This window comes from Monodon monoceros, unplaced genomic scaffold (assembly GCF_005190385.1).
Source record: "Monodon monoceros isolate NGI ecotype Baffin Bay Population unplaced genomic scaffold, NGI_Narwhal_1 Super_Scaffold_5, whole genome shotgun sequence".
In the NCBI taxonomy this organism is placed as follows: domain Eukaryota; kingdom Metazoa; phylum Chordata; class Mammalia; order Artiodactyla; family Monodontidae; genus Monodon; species Monodon monoceros.
The window spans coordinates 106,926,739-106,951,767 of NW_021703782.1; the positions used below are offsets into that span (position 1 = coordinate 106,926,739).

At 53.0% G+C, this 25,029-nt stretch overlaps 1 protein-coding gene across 1 annotated transcript in view; it reads left to right on the forward strand.

Annotated features, from left to right (window-relative positions):
- PRRX2 (paired related homeobox 2) overlaps positions 1–23,633 on the forward strand; it is a gene marked incomplete at its 5' end in the record, with an annotated part of 49,593 nt that extends 25,960 nt beyond the window's left edge. Inside the window, 3 exons of the mRNA XM_029203483.1 lie at positions 20,525–20,712; positions 21,560–21,738; positions 22,732–23,633. Coding sequence (XP_029059316.1) covers positions 20,525–20,712; positions 21,560–21,738; positions 22,732–22,867 — 503 coding nt within the window. The remainder of the gene's footprint in view (positions 1–20,524; positions 20,713–21,559; positions 21,739–22,731) is intronic.
- Positions 23,634–25,029: the final 1,396 nt, after the last annotated feature.

Genomic DNA, 25,029 nt, shown 5'->3' on the forward strand with positions numbered 1-25,029 from the left:
TGGTAAGTAAAAATACTCCTTTCCCCGTTGGTTTCCAGTGCCTGGGCATGTCCATAGAGGCCATTACAGAGCTTATTACCTTCGGCCTGGGAATTTTAAAAGTGTGGTTTTGTTCTAAAACCCAGGATTTCTGACAGCCCGAGTTAATAAGCCCCCCAAGTGAATTCAGAGGGTATGAATGGGAAAGTTCTGAACAGGACTCCTCCGCTGTAATATAAGCATCTCAGAAGAAGCCTCTTCTTTCGGTTTAAGGCTGAGTGTGGCACTTTTGATGTGGGCCCCTGTCCTTATAAAGTCCCCTCCGAGGAGGGGTAGGCTAAAACTTAACCTGGACCCAACACAGTACTTGCAATTTGCAAGTACACATGCTTAGCCCTTAGGGGCTAAAGGCTGTGGTTAAAATAAACAAACAAAGAAAGAAAGTAACAAAAAAAAAAAAAAAAAGAAAGAAAGTAACAAGAAAGACAAAACCCACCTGGGCTCACCAACCCACTTTAGCTCCCTCAGACCAATAACCCTTTATTCTGGTATGCGGACTGTTCCTAAAGATCATAGCCCCCTTTAGAAGTAGAACACATCATATAGCCTTGAATAATAAAAAGGAGTTTCTACCACAGAGCAGCTCTTTCTGGATCAAGAGTAAACCTGGGGCTTCCCTGGTGGCGCAGTGGTTGAGAGTCCGCCTGCCGATGCAGGGGACACGGGTTCGTGCCCCGGTCCGGGAAGATCCCACATGCCGCGGAGCGGCTGGGCCCGTGAGCCATGGCCGCTGAGCCTGCGCGTCCGGAGCCTGTGCTCCGCAGCGGGAGAGGCCACAATACTGAGAGGCCCGCGTACCGCAAAAAAAAAAAGAGTAGGTTTGGAGTTTACCCTCTAGATTCAGGGTTTGATGTGGGGTGCGATTGGGAATAAGCAGCCATCTTGGAACCTTTTGAAGGGAAAGCATCCACCCGGATTCCTGGGAGTCCCTTGGAAGCCTCACTGCCCCCAAGTGCCTGGGTCGGAGGACCTCAGCTAAGGGGACCAGGGGTGCAGATGACGAGAGGTTCTCCGAGAAAAGGAGGGGAGGGGCGCCCCAGACGAAGGCGTGTGTTGCTGTCAGCTTTGGGAGGCCTTGGGTCCCAGGTGTGTGGATCTGCCTGGGGGCTGGAGTCCAACAGTGCAGCTGAACGGCAGCTCTGCTGTTGCCTTCTCGCTGTGCGATCTTGGGCGAGGGACCTCTGCAGCCTCAGTTTCCCCGAGTGTGAAATGGGAACCGGAGATGGTAGCAGCCATCGCATAGGGTACCTGTCGCATAGGGTTATTATGCGGAGACGCGCCGGGCAGTGCCCAGCCCAACCCTGAGCCAGTGGTACGCGCCGGGTAAACAGGAACTGCCTCTGTTACTAACTGGCGTTGGATTTCCTAGAACTTGGCTTCCCAGTTTGGGAAAGGCCAGTGCTAGCTCCAGCCCGGGACCTAGCGGAGCCTGGGGGAGGGGTGGGCTGGGGAAGGAGGCAGCTGGAAGGGGGAATGGAGGGTGGGCACTGCGCCCCCGCCTCCACCCGCCGCGCGCCCACCCCTCCGACCGCGCCCACCCTCCCGTGCGGGCGGCCGCCTCTCACTCGCGCTGAGCGGCTTGGCGGCGGCGGGCGCGGGCCGCGCGGGGCTGGGCGCGCCGATCTATTAACGTCTGTGTGTCTGGGCCGCGGGTCTGCGGCGAGGCAGGCGCCAGAGGCTCGCCTGGAACCAGATGTGCCGCGGCGCCGCTCTGGCCGCCACCGGCGCGGCGCGCTCGCACGCACGGGCTGGAGCGCACATGGCCAGGCGGGGCGGGCGGCGGCTGGCGCGCCGCGCCGGGCACCCCCGGGGTTCCGGGGCCGACCCCAGACCCGCGGGTGCGGAAAAGCGCCCACCCCCGCCCACTAGCCAGCGCCGACAGTGCCCCGCCAGTATGGGAAAGTGGCCCCGGCACGCTGGGCTCCCGCGGCTGGGGTCCCCCGAGGGCAGGATCCCTCTCGGAAAGCCCAGCCCCTCCACGCCCCCTACAAGGGCCGGGGACTCTTCCAGCCTCGCCCCCGAGTTTGTTTTCTTAAGTTTGTGTGTAAGATTTTTTAAAGTTCTGAGTCAGAGCTTCCCCTAAGATGAGGAGCTCGGGCCATACCGAGAAATGCCAGAATGGGGGGAGGGGAGCAGGAAATAGGGCAAAGGAAAAGTAGGGGTTGGCCGCTTTTTAACGCCTGGGTTCGGAAGGGGGCTTTTCACCCACGGCGGGTGAAATACAAGGATTTCATTGAGGCCTGTCCCAGCCTGGCCCCAGATCTGCGTCAACCACAGGATGGTCCCCAGCCCTGGTTGCGGGGCAGCCGCTTGCCCCACCTCACGCTGCGGCAGCCTTGGGGTGCTCTGCTTTCCCCTCTGGGCCTCCCTCAGGGTCCTGTAAAGGGAGCAACGGGAGCTGGGCCCCCAGAGCTCCCCGGTCTCAGTGCCTGGACTCTCAGCAGGAGAGGTTAGGAAGAAGGGGGGTGGGGGCATGGAAAGGGGACGGTTTAGTACCACTAGATGGAGGCGGAATTGAGAGCAGAAGGAAGGCAGAGGGCAGGGCGGTGCTGTCAGGCTGGGCCAGCCCTTTCTGGCTGCAGCGGAGGGGGCCTCACGCAGGGCCTTCGCGTTGGGGGCGGTTCCCTGGGTTTGCAGCTCTGCCCCGTGTTTTCTAGAAGAGTGTCTCATAGAAAACCTCTGAAGATTTGTGGAAAGACTGGGTTTTCCCAGCCCTGCCAGCCTTCCTTGTTCTGGAAATGAGGAGCTGAGATGCTGAGTGGGGGGAGAGGAGGTCAGCCTCGTAAACATCAGACACTGAAAGACTAGTCTCCCCTAGACGCCTGCGCCGTCCCCAGGGGCTCAGGATGGAGAGGGCTCAGCCCTGGGCGGCCAGAGCTCTGGCTCTTTGTCAGTGCTGCGATGGATGCACCCTCTGACATCGCTGGCATCCTATGGGGACCATCACCCGCCCTCTTGAGGAGGAAACTGAGGCCCAGAGAGGAGCAGTGACAGGCTCGAGGTCACAGGGCTGGCAAGTGGAGGAGGTGGGATTCCAACCCAGGCTGTTGGGCTCTGGAGACAAAACTGGGCTTGGGATCAAATTCCCTCAGCGTTTGGGGGCTCAAGGAAGAGGGAGGGTGGTGGGCCCAGTTGGAGAGGGGATCAGGGTAGCCTGGCGCCTGCCCCTCTAGTCCAGTCCAGCCATCCATTTCCTTCCAAGCAGTCTCAGCGGTTGTGGCTCCAGCCCAGGCTCCCCCCTCCCCCTCCCCCCACCCGCCTCTCCCCTTCCTCCCCCTCCAGGGGTAGAATGATGCCCCCATTCCTCTGGCCTTGAGCACCAGGCTGAAGCCTTTCCCTTTCAGAGGGGATTTCTCTGGCTCATGTTCTGACCCCTAAATTAAAAAAAAAAAAAAAAAGTAAGTAAATATATTTCTGCAGATAAGAGGGTCAGGGAAGGGGAAAGCTTGTAACAGTTCACCCAGTCTATAGTGCATGGAGGTCTTCACATGTTTGGATGGACAGAGAATTGAAATTACCTCCCCATTGGGACCCAAGTTCCGTTCAGTCAACCATATATGTATTTGTTGAGTATTTATTGAACACCTACTATGTGCCAGGCACTGATACTAAAGAGGCGAGTTCAGTCTGTGACTGTGGCAGGGCTTCCTGCCTGATCCAGCCCAGCTTCTCCAGAAGCATCCGTGAAGGACGGATTCCTCGGGTACATTCGGGACAGCTCTGGGGAAAAAGTGTCCTACAAGCTGTTGTTTAGGAGCAAGGCTTCAGTGCATCCTTGATCCTCTTAATAGTCAGAGTGTCCGCTCAACAGATACAAACATGAGGTTTAGAGAGGTTAAGGAACTTGCCAGTAGGTGGCACAGCCACAATATGGCAAGTCTGGGACTCAAACCTAGACCCATCTGACTCCAAGTAAATGTACCAATGGCTAAGGTGGTTCAGCACTTACCGTGTCCCAGTCACTCTTTTAAGAACCTTACATATGGTAACTCATTTAATCCCCACAAAAACCCTATAAGGAGATATCATTAGCTCCATTTTCTAGATGGGAAAACAGAAGCACAGAAAAGGAGTAACTTTCTCAGGATCACACAGCAGTGACGCTGGGATATGAACCCGGGAAAGTTAACTCCGGAGTCTGGTGTGTAACACTGTGCTGGGTGAATCACCTTTTATGCTTTTGTTGGGGAGCCTGTTCTGACTGACCTGGTGCTGAGAAAGAACCCAGAAAGTCCTGGCACAGGGGAGGGTGTGGCTGTAAGACCTTCCACTGAAGCAGCTGGGGTTTGGGTGGAGGTTAAGTGAGCATCCACCACACGCTCAGCCCTGGTCCATGCCACCCACAGCAAGAAACACTTTATCTGAACTGTCACATTGAATCTGCTCCGTGAAATGGTGAGGTAATACCGGTCACCCACATAATAGCTAATGTTACTTGAGCACTTACTAGGTGCCAGACATTGTCTAAGCACTTTAGGTACTGCCAGCCCCATTTGCAGTGAGGAAACCCAGTCTCGGAAAGGTGAAGCCACTTGTCCAGAGAGCTCATGTAGCTGGTGTGTGGTGAAGCCAGGACTTGAATGCGGCTATTTCCAGGAAAGAGAGGTACAATTGAGCAGGTTATCCACTGCATAGCTATAGGGGGCACCAGTCACACTGTAGTCTCTAGGGATGCTGCCATGGAATTGTGCAGTGCACAACCTGCTCAACCAAACATGCTGTCCCTGGGTGTGTCTGATCTTAATGGTGGCCTCTTAATGCCCCATCCAAAAAAGGAAATGATATTCATGCACACTGTAAGTGGACTCATGTGTGAACTGCATACATGTGGACATGGGTCCAAAAGTCTGCCAAAAATTTAATAGATATGCTGGCATGGTGGGGTTTAGGGATGATTTTTCTCCTTTCAAATGTCCTTCAGTAAGTCAGACAGAGAAAAACAAATATCGTATATTTAACGCATATATGTGGAATCTAGAAAAATGGTACAGATGAACCGGTTTGCAAGGCAGAAATAGAGACGCAGTTGTAGAGGTCAAACGTATAGACACCAAGGGGGGAAAGGGGGGGCTGGTGGTGGTGGGATGAATTGGGTGATTGGGATTGACATGTATACACTAATATGTATAAAATGGATAACTAATAAGAACCTGCTTCTTAAAAAAAATAATAAATAAAATTTTTAAAAAGTCCTTCAGTGCTGGGCTTTGTTGTTCTTCCCCGTCCTTTAAAAGGAAAAAGAAGAAGAAAAATTAGAATATCTAGAGCAGCTCTATCTGATACAACTTTCTGTAATGAGGAAGATACTCCCTATCTGTGCTTTTCGGTCTGGCAGCCACTGGCCACAGTGGCTATTATTGAGTCCTTGAAGTGTGCCGGGTGTGACCAAGGAACAGGATTTATGTTTTTATTTCACTTTAATCAATGTAAATTTGACTTTAGATAGCTGCATGGACCAGTGTAGAGCTAGCTGGTGGATCGGCACTTTTCGTGTCGAGTCATGACATCCTCTGTTTGCTGCACTGAAGCCTGTGGTTCCTAACCTTGCAGGTGAGGGAGACTGGGCTGCAGACTCTCAGCTGACCCTGGGCCTGCTGGATCGGAATCCCTGGAGATGGGATGGGAACGTCCCTTTTTTTTTTTTTTTTAGTGGCCGCGCTGCGTGGGATGTGGGATCTTAGCTCCTGACCAGGGATCGAACCCGCGCCCCCTGCAGTGGAAGTACGTAGTACTAACCACCGGACCTCCAGGAAAGTCCCACAATGTCCCTTTTTAATGAGCTTCCCAGGGAGTCTTGAAGCAAAGGGTCAGTGGTCACCCTTTGAGAAATCTGGAAGATCTGGTATCAGCCCCTCCCCTGGAGGCCACTGGAGTGGTGAGGGGACAGGGCAGGCTCCCAAAATCACAGGAGAGGCATTGGAAAAGCTGCCTTCAAACATTAGCAAGGTGGCCCTGGGGAAGAGTCCCCTGTGCTGTCCCTCGCTTGGAGCATAAACTGGGGGACCCACAGGGAAAGGGATTATGACTTGCTGCAATAGAGAATTTTCTGGAGTCAGGGTTGACTGTCGTCTGAGGGTGTGACTGGAACCAGTTAGAGATGTCACAGATGGCACTGTGCCCAAGCTCTGGGTGCACCCTGCCGGTGAGGCTGGTGGAGGCCGGGAACACAGACAGGCGCCCACCCCGCTGACACACAGCAGAGGATAGTCAGCCTTGAAGGCACCAGGGTCCATGAGCCTGTGGGGGTGGGTGGGCAGAACACTCAGATTTGCTCAAGTAGAACAGAGGGGCCAGCTAAGCCACAGGAAACTGGAGTGGTCTCTCTCTGCACCCAGCCACCAGCCCTCATCCTGACTCCCAGCAAGTGCTGGTTGTGGGCTGTGAGAGGTCCGGAGCTCTTAAATGGAAGAAGGAAAACCCACAGTGGGTCCTTAGCAGCAGCTTCATCCTGGTCTGGAAATGATTAATGAGGGCAGCTTCCACTGCCAGATGCCAGCCTCTTAGGGGACAGACAGACTGGACATAAGCTCCCGCTTCATCACTGCCTGGCTGTGTGACCTGAGTCAGCTACTTCACCTCTCTGAACCTCACTGGCCCCGACTGAGAGCAAGGCTTACCAACAGCGCCTTCTGCATTGGAGAAGGCAGGGCTTTGTAACCCAGTGCCAGGCACACAATAAAAGTTCAGTAAATGGAAGCCCCAAAAAAAGGGTGGGAAATGGGGGTCCTGTCCTCACCACATGCCCACACTGTGGTGAGCAGGGCAGCAGAAACACTAAGACAGCCTGGAGCTTCTCTGAGCTGAACCTCAAACTCACATCTTCCAGCGTGCCTGGAACTCAGATGGGTCATAAAAACCTGCGGTGATGCTTTAAAGGTCAGCCTCTCTGGGAGTTACAGCATCAACCCAGAGCTGGGGTCAGGGGAGGTCCCGCCAACCTCGGAAGAGGGGCTGATGGGCACTGCCTTTATCTCAGCTGCTATCTGTGGGGAGCTGTGCAAGGGACCCCAAGGTGAAACAGGGGCAAAGGGACAGGTTATCCTGGGGCACAAAAGCTGACTCTCCATCAAACTGACTTTTTAGTGTGGCGGTCTGTGCACACGATTCAGAAAGTCTGTGAACCACCGCCCCCCCCCCCCCCAGCCAACAAAGTTACATGCAAACTTCTGTGTGCACCTGTGTTTTTCTGGGGAAGGGTCCATAGCATTCCTCAGATTCCTCAAGGGGTTCATGACTGAAATGGAGGGAGAACCAATGAGTCACGGCCTAGGTTTCATTTTGGAAAAGTAATAGTGAGGGGACTTCCCTGGCAGTCCAGTGGTTAAGACTCCACACTTCCACTGCAAGGGGCACGGGCTTGATCCCTGGTCGGGGAACTAAGATCCCGCATGCCGTGCAGTGTGGCCACAAAAAAAAAAAGAAAGAAAAGTAATAGGGTAGTGGGCATCTGTGTGGCCCACCGCGTTTAGCATGTTCTTGGGAAAGCCCTGGACTGTTCCATCCTCTGTGTCAGCTTGAGAGGGAGGCATAGATACTGTACTTGCCCCAGTGCACAGATGGTGAAACCGAGGGCCCAAGAAGGGAACTCTCTTGACTGAGGACACACAGGGTAACGTTTTCCTCAAGCTCAGGTGCTCAGGAGAGGCAACCATTGGCTCTCTTGCTGGGCTGCTGGTTTGCCCCGCCCCCTGCCAACCGTGCCCAATTGCTGGGTCAGGGATGCGCTCCTGCACGCCCCTCCCCAGGGAACCCCGAAACAGAGAGAGAGCAGGAAGGAGAAAAATGTGTGTTCTCAGGCGGTTGGACGTCAGTGGACAGAACTTGGGGTCCCACTGCCTTGCTGGGAGCCCTTGGCTAAGCCGCTGCCCCTCCTCATGGCTCAGTTTCCCCATCGGCAAAAATGAGGGGCTTTGGGGACTTCCCTGGTGGTCCAGTGGTTAAGACTCTGCACTTCCACTGCAGGGGGCACGGCTCGATCCTTGGTTGGGGAAGTAAGATCCCCGCATGCCACGCAGCGCGGCCAAAAATAATAATAGTAATAAAAAAATTTTTTGTTTTTAAGTGAGGGTCTTTGACAGATAATCTGTAAGGATCCTTCAGGACTGAGTCCTGGGAAGACAAGCGTAAGAGGCTTGAGATCCCCGGAGCCATCTGCAGCTTTGTTTCAGAACCAAGCCACACGAAATCGGGCCTTCTCTGCGCCCGACCCCCAGCCCTCGCCCTGACTCCCAGCAGGTGCTGGCGGTGGGCTTGGAGAGGCCCAGGAGCTCAGAGCTGGGAGAGGAAACCCCACATTGAGCCCTGAGCAGCAACTTCACCCTGGTCTGGAAATGGTTAATGAACTTTCCTCCAGATACCAGCCCCTTATTAAAATGTAGGTTTTACAATAAATCTGGCATTTGGCCACCAACCTTAGATTAAAACCAGACGGGACAGACGCTAGCCCCCTTCTTAGGCCAAATTTTAAGCAAAGGGCTGCTCTTCCTCCAGATTGGTTCCCGGGCTCCCAATCCCCTGTACCCCCGTTCCAGCCCTGTGCCCCCACTTTCTGGAGCTCGGTTTGCGGGTGTCGGGAACAGAGAAGACAGGGCTGACCACAGACGTGAACTTCTGGGTCCTGGAATGCTGAGGTGGGAGCTGATCAGGCCCCGGACCCAGAGGTTTTGGGGGCAGCAGGGGAGGTTCCGGGGACTCCAGAGCCTTTGAGATGGTCAGGGGTATCTGGCTTTTGACCTCCCACCCTTCTCCGTGCCTAAGAATAGGACACACATGTTCTCTGCCTGGTAGCTTCATCCCATTTTCCCTGCTTGGGCCCAATGATCACATTTTTCAAAGGCTCCTGGGTCTCTGAAGAAGTTTTGGCCTCATGCATCCCCTTGTGGCGGCCCCCACGTGGAGATATTCTGTCCGGAGAACCGCCCCCCCCTTGTGGCAGCTGTCTTACTGAGCATTTCCCCAAAGACCCTGACCCAGAGTGGCTTTGGGGCTTCCCAGGCAGCACTGAGCCACTATCTGGGCCTTAGAGACTCTGTCCTCCCCACTCCCGGTCACATCCCCACCAAGCGTTCCGGGGATCTCCTTTCCTTGCTATTCTCAGCCAATCCCAGTATTTCTCTCTACCCCCTCCCTTTTTTTCTGTGTTCTTGTATGACGACTTTATTGAGATTTAATTCACATAACATACAATTCACCCATTTAAAGCATACAATCCAGTGATTTCTAGTCTGTTCAGTTGTACGACCATCACCACAATCGATTTTAGAACATTTTCATCACCCCAGAAGTAAACCCTGCACCCTTTAGTCCTCACCCCCTCACCCCACCCCCATCACCCTCCCCCGGTCCCTGGCAACCACTAATCTACTTTCTGTCTCTATAGATTTGCCTATTCCGGACAGTTCATATGAGTGGAATTGCACATTAGGTGCCCTTTTGTCAATGGCACTGTCTTCTTTCACTCAGCGTAATGTTTTCAGGGGTCATCCATGGTGTGGCATGGATTAGGACTTCGTTCCTGTTTACAGTCGAATAATATTCCATTGTATGGATACTTGGGGTACCCACTCATCAGCGGATGGGCATTTGGGTGGTTTCGACTTCTGGGCTCTTATGAGTGTTGCTGCTCTGAGCATTCATTCGTATCCAAGTTTTTGTGTGGACATATGTTTTCATTTCTCTTGAGTATACAACTGGGAGTGGAATTGCTGGGTCATATGCTAACTCTATTTTTAACATTTTGAGGAACTGCCAGGCTGTTTTCCAAAGTGGCTGCATCACTTTTCATTCCTATCAGCAGTGCCTCGGGGTTCTGATTTCTCCACATTCTTTCCACCACTTGTTATTATTTGCCTTTTGATTCTAGACATCCTAGTAGGTGTGAAGTTGTATCTCACAGTGATTTTGCTTTGCATCTCCCTGATGGCTAATAATGGTTGAGCATCTTTTCATGTGCTTATTGGTCATTTGTGTATCTTCTTTGGAGAAATGTCTATTCAGATCATTTGCTCATTTTTAAATTGGACTATTTGTCTTTTTATTGTTGAGTTACAAGAGTTCTTGATATTTTCTAAATACAAGTCTCTTATCAAATATATGATTTGTAAATAGTTTTCCCATTCTGTGGGCTGTCTTTTTACTTTCTTGATGGTGTTCACAAAAGTTTTAAATCTGAAGAAGTCCGATTTCTCTTTTTTTTGTTGTTTAATTGCTTGTGCTTTTTCTGTCATATCCAAGAAACCATTGTCTGGCCCTTTTGAGGGTAAAGGGAACTGGCTTTGGAAGTTGAGACTTTCATCCCTTTTTTGGAATGAGGGCTTCCTTCATCTATATAGTCATTCATTCAGAAATATTTCTGAAAACAAACTACTTGCCCAGTCCTGGGGATACAGCAGTGACAAGGCAAACCCAGCCCCCACCTTCCTAGAGCTTAGAATGGAATGGAAGAGACAAGCATGAAGCAGAAAACCAAAACAGAAGAATGACTTAATTACAGATGTACTGGGGAGGGAGGAGGGCCCGGGAGCCTGTAACAAGGAGACCTGTCCTGGTCTGAGGGCTGGGAAAGACCCCTCCAGGACAGGGCATTTAGTCTGAGATTAAAGGCCGGGAAACATTAGCCAGGCAAAAGGGGTGCAGTGCTCTAGGCCAGGAAGAGCATGTGCAAAGGCCCTGAGGTGGCAGGAACTCTTGCTCTCCGGTAAGGCAAATCACCTTGGCACACTGGCCCCTCCACTGAGGTCTCTTGGGGGGGTCCAGTGGCCTGAGGGAAGTGTGTGCAGCATGCCACGTCCTTAGTGTGTGTACGGAAGAGGTTCTAGACCCCAGAGAGGCCCAGATGCATTGCGGCTCCCTCCAGGACCCTGCTGAGGATTCGAGAGGACATGCAGGGGCCTCCCCCGGCCTCCTCCAGACTCCAGGGTAAGCCCAAGCCTGCAGAGGCCTCCTCATAGCCATGCTGGTTACTGGCCTCGGGCTGGGAGGGGGTGGGGGACGCAGCAGTCCCAGGCTGAGGTGGCCCGTGACCCTGGGTTGTTACGTGCTGTCTGAGGCCTGTGAGATCATGGGGACATGGATAGGGCCCCAGGGGACCCTCTCTGACTCCCTGGGCCCCGCTGTGTCTTCCTTCCTCACCTTCCTTCCTGAGACATTTTCTCCTTCTCTAGACTGGTAGCTATAAAAATGTATCAGCACCTTGGGTTTTTGTTCAAAATGAGTGAGATGAAACATCCTTGGAGGGGCAGCTGGACAGTGGGTGTTGGTGGCTGACTCCCCTCCCCCACTGCCCCAAGCCCCTCCCTCCTACCCTGTGACACATGCTGTCATGACTCAGCCCTGGCCAGGTCTCTATGGCTCCATAAGGAAGAACCTGGACCCTGGAGACAGGCCGGGACCGGGGCAGACTCTGAAGTCTTCCCACGCTCTTTCAGGGCCTCCTCATTTGTCTGTTCATCTCTTCATTCATTCACTCACTCAACACTCAACAAATATTTGTGGAGAGTTTACCCTGGGCCAGGCCCTGTGACAGGTCCCAGAGAGACAGAAAACAGTAAGTTCCAGTCCCTGCCAGACAAATGACCCTACATATACGCTGCAACGTGACAGAGCTATGATGGGGGGTCTGGGATGGCTTCCTGGAGGAAGCGGCATTCTGCTGAGACCTGAAGGTGAGCTAGGGAGGCAGAGAGAAGTCGCAAGCCCACGAACGGAGCGGGCAGAGGTCCTCAGGGGAGAGGATGTGCATGTCCAATGTAAATCCTGACCTCAGGGAGGCTGCGAACCTGGGACAGCAGCTCTGAGACCACCCCAGCCCCCCTGACCTGCCACTGCCCACCCAGGGGGCCTGAGGGGCCCCATCCAGTGGACAGAGCCCAAAAACCCTCAAGACAAAGACCCCATCCTTCTGTCATGTTCACCATCAGTTTGTCCAGGGCTGGGCTGGAGGCTGGGTCTATCTCCTCCCTCGGTTCTCTCTGACAAGTGGGGAGAGAAGAAAGGACCTGGGGTTGGCAGGGGGAGGATTCTCACTCGCTGTGTGACCCTGGGTAGGTCCTAGCCCCTCTCTGGGCCTCTCTCCCTCTTCTCCTCTGTGAGGCAGAGGCATCCCTGCCGCCCATCTTGAGGTTGCTGGGGGCCTCCAGGGAGGTGATACTGGGAAGTCCACCTGTGTGATCTCACCCCCCTTTGTGCCTTAGCCCTGGTCCCTGAGTGTCCTGGACTGAGGCCGGCCTGTCCAAACATAAAAGCAGCTCTTAGCTCCTTGTTTGAGTTTCTGGCTGGGGCGGAGCTGGCCTCCTGGGGAAGCTCCCCGGAAGCCCAGGCGCCCTTCTCGAGATGGCTGCAGGCTCCATGCTGCTTCTCCTTCCTCCTCCCTTCTGTCCAGCCTTCCTTTCTTCCTTCCAATGTGGGTGACACACTTGGTGCCAGGTGTGACCCTGGCTCTGCCCTCACAGGTCTCACATGCCCCACCCCCTCGACGCTACCCGACCCTGCATGCTGTTGACAGACCCCTGCCCTGTGTGCCGGGGACTCCAGCACAGACCCCAGCTCTAGAGATGCTCCTGTTGCCTTAAGCCCCCCTCTTCCTGGCTGACCCATTCACCCTAAGCCCCTGGAGAGACCCCCAGAATCTCACTGCATGAAGACCTGGGGGTACTCTTAGGGCCGGCCGCCCATGCCAAACTGGTTAAAAGCCTGGGCTCCATGCCAATCCGCAGGTTTAAGTCCCAGCTCCAGCCTTGACTGGCCACATGGATTTGGCAGGTTGCTTAACCCCGTGCCTCAGTTTCCTCATCTGTAAAATCAGGCTAGGAGCACGCAGGTCTGACGGTTGTGAGGGTTCGATGAGGTGGTTCCTGTTACTTCCATTTCTCAGCGCAATTCCTGAGGCTGGGACAGAATAAAGCCTTCATCCACTGCCACGCTGCTGGTGCGCCAGGGCCAACCTAAGGTCCTAAACCAGGACCCCGGCTTCTTTACTGCCTGTACTGCCTCTCATTTCCTATCTGAGGAGGTGAGATTCTCCCCCAAGTCTCTCCTGGTGGCATCTGAGCCAGGGATGCTGCCTCGCAGAAGCTAGGAACACTGTTTCCGGAATTCCTGTCGGAGCCCTTCTCCCAGGGGTCTTTCAAAGGAACCCAAGTCTCTACCAAGAGACCCGGGTGTTTGGGGAGGGGGGCAGCCTCTCTGTGCCCCCCACCTCCACTTCCTTCCTCAGACTTTTCTGGCTGTAAATATTTCTGCAGCTTCGAAGCTCCTTTGACCAAGGCACAGTGTTAATTTGTTAAATCCACGTCAAGGTCCTGGGGACGCGTTGTTTATTTTTGTGAACGTGTTGGCAGAGATCACATTTGGGGTGGGGGGAGGCTGCTTATTCGGTCAGAATAAATGCTAATTAATAAAAGTTATTTATTTGGGTTGGAGCTTGCCGTGGCCCCAGGGTCAGGCACAAACTGACTATTTGAAGCAAAAACAAACAGAGAGTGTCTCTCAACAGCTTGAGAAAGGCAGAAACGAAGAGGCCGGATTTATTTGTCTTAGGAAGAATTTGCAGTTAATTCCCTCCAGACTATTTAGACCCTTAAATTACACGGAATAAGAAAAACCATGGGTGCAGGAGAGGGAGCCAGGAACACTTGATCATTTGGCCGAGAGCAGAGTTTTTAAATGTCTTTGGCCTGAAGTCAGCCAAGTAAATTGTATGTGTGAAATAATTTAATGGCAGAAAACTGTGCGCCAGTCACTTCTTTTTCACTGTAATGTAATACGGGAGAGAGCATGGCTGGCCTCCCCTACGTGAGGCTGTTTTGCTCTACCCTGATCCCCGCCCCTCACAATAGCCCCTAAACAGCCCACGTAAATGGAGGTGGTTTCAGGCTTTATTTTCAATCCCAGAGGAAAGCAGAACTTTTACGGAACAAAAGGAAACTTTGGGCACAGCCCTGACTTGGACGGAGCTGGTCCCAGTACTCGCTGGCCTGAGGCTTCAAGAGTATTTATTTTCCAAATGCTTTAAGCTCAAGCGTGGAACCCCCAGAGGACACACGCCTACCCCAATCCACTTCTCAGGGGGTGATTCAGGAACTCATGGTAACGAGTATCCAGCACATCTGCTGGGAAGCAGAGTCCAGCCCAAGAGCCCTGGCTGAGTCCAAGCTGTGGGTTCGAGTCCTGGGTCACCTCCAAGACGCTGCGTGAATCTTCCTGAACCTCGGCTGCCTCTCCTCAGCCTCTGCCCACAGCAGGGACTGGAACCATCTTTCTACTGTGGGCGGGGCTGAGGGAGAAAGATCTTTGTCTTCAGGCGGGAAGAGGGTTGCACACAAGGAAGAATGCCAAGAGCGGCGAACATATATCAAGCGATTACTATGCTCTTGGCACTGAGTTAAATTCAGGTCCTCCAGGAACTTTGTGTGACCTTGGGCAAGCTGCTGTCCCTCAAGGCTCCCAGAGGTGAGGTCTTCCTCCCGGGGGCTGTAGGATGGAGACTCGGGGGCATTTCCGCACCAGTGAGATGACATGATCCATGGTGTCTCCCAGGGCTGGGGCGGAGAGTGTGACAGACCCCCACATCACCTTCCCTGGGAACCGCGGGAGGCGGCCCCCTCGGAGACAGGCTCACAACCCGGGCTGCCTGAGCCTTCCCACAGACACGGACTCCAGTCCCCGCTGTGTGATCTTGGGTGAACCTCTCTGTTTCCCAGTGTGTGAAATGGGCCAGTGCCTCATAGGGCAGATGCCAGGATCCAGTGGATGGAAGCAGACAGAGCACTTGGCATCCCTCCTGCCCAAACCAACTTTTTCTTTTTTTTTTTTTTGCGGTATGCGGGCCTCTCACTGTTGTGGCCTCTCCCGTTGCGGAGCACAGGCTCCGGACGCGCAGGCACAGCGGCCATGGCTCACGGGCCCAGCCGCTCCGCGGCATGTGGGATCTTCCTGGACTGGGGCACGAACCCCTGTTCCCTGCATCGGCAGGGGGACTCTCAACCACTGCGCCACCGGGGAAGCCCTTTTTTTTTTTTTTTTTTAAAGATTTAATTTTAATTTTAATTTTTGGCTGCATTGGGTCTTCATTGCTGCGCATGGGCCTTCTCTAGTTGAGCGGGGGCTTCTGTTGTGGAGCAACAGGCTCCAGGCGTGTGGGCTCAGTAGTTGTGGCATGCAGCCTATAGAGCGCAGGCTCAGGAGTTGTGGCGTGTGGTCCCAGTTTCTCCGTGGCACGTGGGGTCTTCCCGGACCAGGGATCAAACCCGTGTCCCCTGCATTGGCAGGCAGATTTCTATCCACTGCGCCACCAGGGAAGCCCCCAAACCAACTTTTGTTGAGTGCATCCCATCACAGCTGCCTTGATGGGAACCCCCAGGGAGATGTGACTCCAGACCAGTGGAGACTAGCTGGTATCAGGGGTGGCGAGAGTCTGGGGTTGTTGGGAGGGGTGTTAAGCGCCCTTGTGTGAGGGTTTCAGCTCCAAGGCACCACGCAGTTTGGCCAAAGAGCAGAGTTGTTCCTTCCGGCGCCCACTTGGAGGGGGCCGAGGCCGCAAAATGATTTTCATTTCAACACCCTCAGTTTTGAATTGCTAAATTTCCTGAAAAATTCTCCTTTTTTGGCTGAAATGCCTCCTGCGTTGGGTTTGTGCCCAAGAAGCATTGCCTGAAGGGGGGCGGAAATCGGCTCGCGATGGCTGGTGTTCCAGAAGCTTCTGTCCGCTCTCAGGCTCTTGATCACACAGGTTTTCAGCGCTAAGCCCTTGTTATTTCAGTTTAAGGTTTCTTCCAGCTCAAGGGGGTGGGGAGCCGGGGGTGGAGAGACGTTCACTGGCACCAGACATTCTCATCCATCTTCACCTTTTCTTGGAGGAAAGGGGTGAGGAGTGAAGACTGAAGCGGGTCCAGGAGAAGAGGCCAGCTCGCCCGGGGCCGCTCCGTGTTCCCTGCCATTGCCTACCCCACCCCCAGATGTGTCCCACGTTTGCAGTACTTCCCAAAGGGGAAACGTACTGGCCCTCCCTCCAAACCAGGGCCTCTCTCTCTCTCAGCACTATGGACACGGTGAACCAGAGAATTCCCTGATGCAGGGCCTTCCTTGTGCATCGAAGTGTGCTGAGCAGAATCCCCAGCCTCTGCCTCGATCCTAGGAGCGCCCCCTCTCCCAGGCCACCAGAAACGTCTCCAGACATTGCCAGATGTCCCCTGGAGGCTACATTGCCCTCTGCTGAGAACCACTGGTCCAAACCAAGTAAGGTCATCTTTTTCCGGGCATCCTGCCTGATTCCTGCCTGACAACCCCCCACCCTTCCCCCCGATGCAATTACTTACCAGGCTCATGGAACAATTTAGCCTCCGATCGAATCAGCCGGTTGCTCAAGAGTCAATAAACCCTGCTAACCTGGGAGCTCATTCAAAAGCCAGGATTGAGTGGTATCCGTGGCTGGGCCTGGAATGTTCTAGATGCTCAGCTGAACAACTTCTCAGCATCGTGTGAAGAACATAGCACATATAAAGGGAATGTGTAACTGAGGAAGCAAAAATACAAGGTGTGGCCCCAAATCCAAAAGGTTCACAATGCATCCTGTTGGCCCAACTGTGGGCAAAACTGACCTTCCTATCCACCGCTGCTGGGAAGCGTTATGGGGGATTTGGCCACATCTAGCATTTTACTCACTGGCCAAGCAATCCCACTTCTAGGAATCTGTCCCAAATATTCACTGGCAAAAGTAGAAAATCATGTTTGCACGAGGTTATTAATTGTGGCATTCTTTAATTGCAAAAGGTTGGAAACACACTACGTGCCCATCCACAGGGCTCTGGTTTTAGTTGACTAAACCACGGTACATTCGCACAACCGAGTGGTACAGAGCTGTGAGAAGGTACATGCAGGACTTCTCTGCACTGGATGGAGGAATCCCTGGGATGTATTGCTCAGTGGGAAAAAAGGGAGATACACAACAGTACATGGTCTGCTATCTTTCAATAGAAGAGGGGGAGAAAATATTATACTTGAAAAAAATATTTGCAAAAAGCAATGCTGGGGACTTCCCTCATGGTTCAGTGAGTAAGACTCCACACTCCCAATACTGGGGGCCTGGGTTCGATCCCTGCTCTGGGAACTAGACCCCGCATGCATGCCACAGCTAAGAGTCCACATGCTGCAACCTAGAAGTCCACATGCCATAACCAAAGATCCCGCATGCAGCAGCTAAGACCCGGCACAGCCAATATAAATAATAAATAAATAAATAAATAATATATTTTTCTAAAAAGCAATGCTGGAAGGATAGAGCAAAGGCTAATTTAAAAATTGTTCTGATATGCGGAGGGAGAGAACAAGAGGGAAAATATAATATGGAAATTAATGCAAATAAAGAGGGCTGGGTTTGTTGGGCCAGGTGGAGTGATCTCTGGAGCAAATTAAATAGGAAGAGGCAAGCTTCAGTTTGGGGACTTCCCTGGTGGTCCAGTGGGTAAGAATGCAAGCTCCCAGTGCAGGGGGCCTGGGTTCAATCCCTGGTCGGGGAACTAGATCCCGCACGCACGCAGCAACTAAGACCTGGTGCAGCCTAAATAAATAAATAAATATTTTTAAAAAAAATAGAGAGAGAGAGAGACAAGTTGCAGCACCAGTGTGTTCAGCGTGATCTCATGCTTGTAAATTTTTTTAAATACACATTTGTAACTTTGTAAATCTTGGGGAGCAGAGTCGGGAGAAGGGAGTAGTTTGTTTTACTTTTTGCTTGAATCTGTTACTGTGACAAGCAGTGACATTATTTGGTTATTAAAATATACTTTTTTTTCCTTACATGAAATCTCCAGATTTTTAAAAAATTAAATTTAATATTTATTTATGTTTCTCTCTTACTTTTGAATTTTGAGGTAAAGTGTGCATACAATAGCGTAGAAATCTTAAGTGGACCCTTCACTGAGGGTTTTTTTCTTCTTCATTTTTTTTGTTTTCTTTTTTTTTATACAGCAGGTTCTTATTAGTTATCTATTTTATACATATTAGTGTATATATATCAATCCCAATTTCCCAATTCATCCCGCCACCCCCCGCCCCACTTTCCCCCCTTGGTGTCCATACGTTTGTTCTCTACATCTGTGTCTCTATTTCTGCCCTGCAAACCGGTTCATCTGTACCATTTTTCTAGGTTCCACATATATGTGTTAATATACAATACTTGTTTTTCTCTTTCTGACTTACTTTACTCTGTATGACAGTCTCTAGGTCCATCCACATCTCTACAAGTGACCCAATTTAGTTCCTTTTTATGGCCGAGTAGTATTGCATTGTATATATGTATCACATCTTTTTTATCCATTCGTCTGTCAGTGGACATTTAGGTTGCTTCCATCACCTGGATATTGTAAATAGTGCTGCAATGAACATTGGGGTGCGTGTGTCTTTCTGAATTACGGTTTTCTCTGGGTATAGGCCCAGTAGTGGGATTGCTGGGTCATATGGTAATTTTATTTTTAGTTTTTTAAGGAACCTCCATACTGTTCTCCATAGTGGCTGTATCAATTTACATTCCCACCAACAGTGCAAGAGGGTTCCCTTTTCTCCACACCCTCTCCAGCATTTGTTGTTTGTAGATTTTCTGATGATGCCCATTCTAACTGGTGTGAGGTGATACCTCATTGTAGTTTTGATTTGCATTTCTCTAATGATTAGGGATGTTGAGCAGCTTTTCATGTGCCTCTTGGTCATCTGTATGTCTTCTTTGGAGAGATGCCTATTTAGGTTTTCTGCCCATTTTTTGATTGTGTTGTTTGTTTTTTTAATATTGAGCTGCATGAGCTGTTTATATATTTTGGAGATTAATCCTTTGTCCGTTGATTCATTTGCAAATATTTTCTCCCATTTGGAAACAACAAACAAGTCTTTTCGTCTTGTTTGTAGTTTCCTTTGCTTTGCAAAAGCTTTTAAGTTTCATTAGGTCCCATTTGTTTATTTTTGTTTTTATTTCCATTACTCTGGGAGGTGGATCAAAAAGGATCTTGCTGTGATTTATGTCAAAGAGTGTTCTTCCTATGTTTTCCTCTAAGAGTTTTATAGTGTCTGGTCTTACATTTAGGTCTTTAATCCATTTTGAGTTTATTTTTGTGTGTGGTGTTAGGGAGTGTTCTAATTTCATTCTTTTACACGTAGCTGTCCAGTTTTCCCAGCACCACTTATTGAAGAGACTGTCTTGTCTTCATTGTATATCCTTGCCTCCTTTGTCATAGATTAGTTGACCATAGGTGCGTGGGTTTACCTCTGGGCTTTCTATCCTGTTCCATTGATCTATATTTCTGTTTTTGTGCCAGTACCATATTGTCTTGATTATTGTAGCTTTGTATTATAATCTGAAGTCAGGGAGTCTGATTCCTCCAGCTCCGTTTTTTTCCCTCAAGACTGCTTTGGCTATTCGGGGTCTATTGTGTCTCCGTACAAATTTTAAGGATCCAGATTTTTTAATGTTTGATTAAATATTCTTTTTTTTTTTGAAGTATAGTTGATTTACAATGTTGTGTTAATTTCTGGTGCACAGCAAAGTGATTCAGTTAAATATATATATATTCTTTTCCATTATTGTTTATTACAAGATATTGAATGTAGTTCCCTGTGCTATATAGTAAGACCTTGCTATTTATCCATAAAATATACATTTTTTATTAAGGTACACCAGACCCTGAACTGGACAGGGTTGGTCCTAAGTGCTGGGTGAGTGCAGTGGAGGAGAGGGGATTCCATGTGGACTCAGGTGGTCAGGGAGGGCTCCCTGGAGGAGTGAACAATGAGCTAGACCCTGCAGGAGGAAGGGTCAGCAGTTCAGCCCTTGGGTAAAATTGAAATGTGGAAATAAATAGTAGCTGAACATCCCCCCTCCCTTCTCCCTCTGTAAATGGGGCATGAAGAGCACCTGTCTATAGGATTCCTGTGAGCATCCATTGACCTGTGGGTGCCTGCAGTGGACCCTTGGAACTGTGACTCTCACTGCTCATTTTTAATATATTAATATAATTCAACAACAAATACCCATGGAGGGTTTACCATGCCCCAGAGCCTGAGCTAGGAGCCGAGGACACGTAGATATCTCCAGCGGCCCCGCCCCCCCCCCCACACCAGGTCAGTTGTCCCTCATGGCGTGGGTGCTTGTCCCCGGGCTCCACAGGATGGGGACCTGGCTGCTTTTGTTCACCATTATGTCCCCAGGGCCCTAACCCTGTGCCTGCCACCCAGTAGGTACTCAGTAAATGTGTTGCAGAATGGATGGATGGATGGATGGATGGATGGGTGAAGGAATGGATGAAGGAGTGAATTAAAGGGAGCTGCTCCTGTTCTCGGGCTGCACCATCCATCAGCAGAGGGAGACACAGGTAAAAGGTTCAGAGCACATCGCTGAGCTGGTGCCTGAGTCGTGATCATCTCGGCAGCTCCGGGCTGGGGGCCCTGCGGGCACTCGCTGCGCGCTGTCCGCCGCCCCGCTGACCCTCGGGCCCCTCCGCAGGTGAGTGTCCCAGCCCCGGGCGCGGAGGCGCCGCCAAGCGGAAGAAGAAGCAGCGGCGGAACCGCACCACGTTCAACAGCAGCCAGCTGCAGGCGCTGGAGCGCGTGTTCGAGCGCACGCACTACCCCGACGCCTTCGTGCGGGAGGAGCTAGCCCGGCGCGTCAACCTCAGCGAGGCGCGTGTCCAGGTGAGTGCTGCCCATCCGTGGGCCCCCCGGGGGGGAGTGCAGCCACCACTCACCCAGGGTTAAGGAGCTGCCAAGGTGAGGTGTTTCAGAGCAGGACCATCTGAGGCCAGGAGGGCTGAGGTTCAAATCCAAGCCCTGCCACTGACCAGCTGTGTGACCTTGAGCAAGTTACTCAGCCTCTCTGTGCCTTAGGTACCTCCCTGTAAAATGAGGATCACGTGGGTCTGTTTTATAGGGTTCTTACGAGAATGAAAGAAGTTGATATCTTTGTAGCTTAGAGCAGTGCCTGGCACATGGGATTTGGATAAATAAAAGTCGTTTTAAAGTGTTCAGTGCTGGGCTTCCCTGGTGGCACAGTGGTTGAGAGTCCGCCTGCCGATGCAGGGGACACGGGTTCGTGCCCCGGTCCGGGAAAATCCCACGTGCCGCGGAGCGGCTGGGCCTGTGAGCCATGGCCACTGAGCCTGCGCGTCCGGAGCCTGTGCTCCGCAACGGGAAAGGCCACAACACTGAGAGGCCCGAGTACGACAAAAAAAAAAAAAAAAGTGTTCAGTGCTTGTTCCGTGCCAGTCCTGAGCTGAGTGCCCAGCATGCACCTCTCGCATTACAACCTCACAGCAGCTAAATGCTCATCTATTCATTCTTTCATTCATCCACTTGCACATTCTCCAACACATACTTACCCAGCGGCAGGCACCATTTATCACCCCCATTTTACAGATGAGAAAATTGAGGCTCAGAGAGGTGAAGCTGCCAGTGCAGGGTGGGTGGCAGAACAGGCACATACTAGGTGCAAAAGGACTTGGGTCCCCTCAGCAGCCCGCTCACCCCTCCTTCCTGCCCCCAGGTCTGGTTTCAGAACCGCCGGGCCAAGTTCCGCCGAAACGAGCGGGCCATGCTGGCCAACCGCTCAGCCTCGCTGCTCAAGTCCTACAGCCAGGAAGCCGCCATCGAGCAGCCTGTGGCTCCCCGGCCCACTGCCCTGAGCCCCGATTATCTCTCCTGGACGGCTTCATCCCCCTACAGGTGAGAGCGGGAACCCTTTTGGGTCGGGAGGGCGCGAGCAACCAGGGGACCCCGTGGGGTGTTTTAGGGGCCCAGACTCCTTTGAGGATCTGAAGGGAGCTGGGAAAGTTGCCCAGGTGCCCCGTGGACCTGGGGGGCACCAAGGGGTATGTGGGCAAGCGTGTGAGCGTGTGGAGGGGCGAGAAAATGAGGCCTGTTTGGAAGAAGTGGAGAACCCACATCATCCTGAGGGAGCTGAAAACCTGCAGATTCCTAGGCTGGCACAAGCGCCCCAGCACCCTTCGTCAACCATCCCGGAGAGAGGCCGGGGGGCCGAGGGAGTGGTTCCCTGTCCCAGGGGCCTGGCTGGGCCCCAGAGTCAAAGTCTGGGGCAGTTTTGTCCCGGTCAAAGCTGGGGAAAGGTGGCAGGGCAGGAAGGGAGAGGAAGGAGGTGCTGGCAAGTTGGGTTTCTGCACCCCACAACTCCAGGGAGTACCATCCACCCCTGAGTCTGTGCGAGCAGCTCTGCTAGAGCCATGGTCTCATGAGAGGCAAGAGCCGGTGGGTCGTGGGATCTGAGTCCTAGTGATGCCCACGCTAGCCTCACAGCTCTCCCAGCTCCCCCCCTGCCATGCTCTTACCTGGGGTGGGAGAACCTCCAAGAGGCCTCCTTCCATAGAGGTGTGCGTTCATCCCAGCCTCATCCTGCTGTGTGCCAGGCCTAGGGCAGGCGCTAGGGGTGAACAGGAGCTTCCGCTGTCAGGAAGCTCCTGGTCCAGCGAGGAAGGACCACAAGCCTACGGGGGCGGCTCCATGTCTTAGGGCTGACTGTGGGCACTTCTGCCTCTTCCCCCCAGTCTTGTAGCCCCAGGGGAAGGCTTCCCAGCCGAGTGAGCTGAGGAGGGGAGGCAGGAGGACCAGAGGCTGGGGTCCAAGACTGGCCGCCAGAGGTGGCCAGCCCCCGGCGGTCTTCCAGCCACAGCAATATGTCCTTGTGTCTTATGTCACCCCCAGCACGGTGCCGCCATACAGCCCAGGAGGCTCAGGCCCTGCGACCCCGGGGGTCAACATGGCCAACAGCATCGCCAGCCTCCGTCTCAAGGCCAAGGAGTTCAGCCTGCATCATAGCCAGGTGCCCACGGTGAACTGACAGCCAGCCCCGCCAGGACCCCGCTGCCTCCCTGGCTGCCTCCCCGCTGCCTCCCTGGGCAGGCTGGGTGGGCTCTCCTGGCCCCTCTCTTCAGCCCGGACTTCTGAGCCCAAGAGGCTGCTGAGATGCCCAGAGCCTGGCTCAGCCCTTCATCCACGGCCGCTGGAGACTGCGGCCCCTGACCCTGGAGGTGTTGGGCTGGAAGGTTGGAGCAGCGGCTCACCAAGGACCTCACTTACTTTGTGTATTAAAGCCAAAAAGCTGTTGTCTTTAAGAAATAAAAAAAAAAATTTTAAGCCCCAAAAGACTGCGGGAGGGCGGACAAGGGCAGCAAACCAATGAAGGGACGGCCTTTTGGGGCCAGCTGCCCTCGTCTGTGTGCCTCTTTCTGCAGGAAGTCCTCCATCACCCTGTAGAGCCCCAGGGGTGGGGAGCCGGGTAGGAAGACAGAGACCTGCCCTGGAACCCCTGACACCCGGGTGTTTGGGAGAAACCCCGATGTGTGACCCTGGCCAGGACCCGAACCCTCTCTGTGCAGGGAGTGTCTCCCCTGCCCGATGGCAGGAGCAGAGGGTGTGTGGAGGCAGACGCTAGAATTAAATCCCTTGCTGCTGGGCATGCAGAAGCTGGGGGTCCCCTGGGCATTTGACTGTGGGGGACCCGGGCAGATGGCCCAGAATGTCGGGGTGCAGAGTGGAGGACCCAGGTGGGCTCACAGGACAGGCGGGTGGTCCTAACAGACAGGGCCACCAGAGACCTTCTTCCAAGTCCTCCAACCTACCGTTTCAGAGATGGTCACTGGGGGTGACAGAGGACACATGTGCCACCAGCACTGACATCACTTATGAGGAGTGTGCAGAAAACTGGGGGCTGAGGGGAATGGTCTGAAGCCAGCCCTCTCCACCTGGCCCCGTGCCACGCCTGCTGATGGGCGCACCCTCCAGGGAAGTTAAGAGATAATTTCTGGGAATTCCCTGGTGATCCATCCGGTGGTTAGGACTCGCTGCTTTCACTGCCAGGGCCCGGATTCCATCCCTGGTTGGGGAACTAATATCCCAAAAGCCATGCGGCCGGAAAAAATAAAATATAATAAAGCGATCATTTCTGCAACCAGCCCCCAGGAAGTAAGACAACACTTCCTGACCTCCAGAGGGCGCAAAGATGCTAGGCCCCTCCGGCGGGGTGGCCCTCACAGTGACACAGCCATCACACCTCTGGACTCCATGGATGGACCCCGTTTCTCTAGTCTGCTCCACCCACACCACATCAAAGCCCCCCCAAAGGGCCAGTGTCCCCCCCCACCAGCCACAGGCTGCATCTTCTAGGTGACCTTGAATAGGTCAAAGCCATGTGACAATCCTAACGCGAGGGATGGTCCCCATTTTTGTTTTAGAAGGTGTAACTAACCCCTGAGTGAGGTGAGGACCCTCCCCATCTCCCCCAATTTACCCCCAGAGATTCTTCCCCATCCTCCATCGGGAATTCCACCATGAAAACACAGTTCTGGGCTTCCCTGGTGGTGCAGTGGTTAAGAATCCACCCGCCAATGCAGGGGACACGGGTTTGAGCCCTGGTCCAGGAAGATCCCACATGCCGCGGAGCAACTAAGCCCGTGTGCCACAACTACTGAGCATGTGCTCTAGAGCCCGTGAGCCACAACTACTGAGCCCGTGTGCTGCAACTTCTGAAGCCCGCGCACCTAGAGCCCGCGCCCCGCAACAAGAGAAGCCACCGCAATGAGAAGCCCACGCACCGCAACGAAGAGTAGCCCCGGCTCGCCGCAACTAGAGAAAGCCCGCGTGCAGCAACGAAGACCCAATGCAGCCAATAAACAAATAAATAAGAAAACAAAACAAACAAGAAAACACGGTTCTTGTGGGGTGAGCTTTGTCCCCTTCAGATGGGCCAACAGGCCCTGGGCACCGTCGCCGTGTGACTTCCCTGTGGCTGGGCAGTTGGGACTCTGGTCCTTGGGGTGGGGGGGAATGATGAGGTGAGGCACAGGCTCCAGCTGAAGGCGTGGGGAGGGGGCATTCTGCTGATATGTGGAGCTGGCTCTGCCGGCCTGACTACGGCGGCCAGAGCAAAGGGTTGGCCTGTGCCCTGTACTGTGTGTGTGTATGGCGGGGGAAGGGGGAAGGTGGGTACAGCCAGAGCTGTGT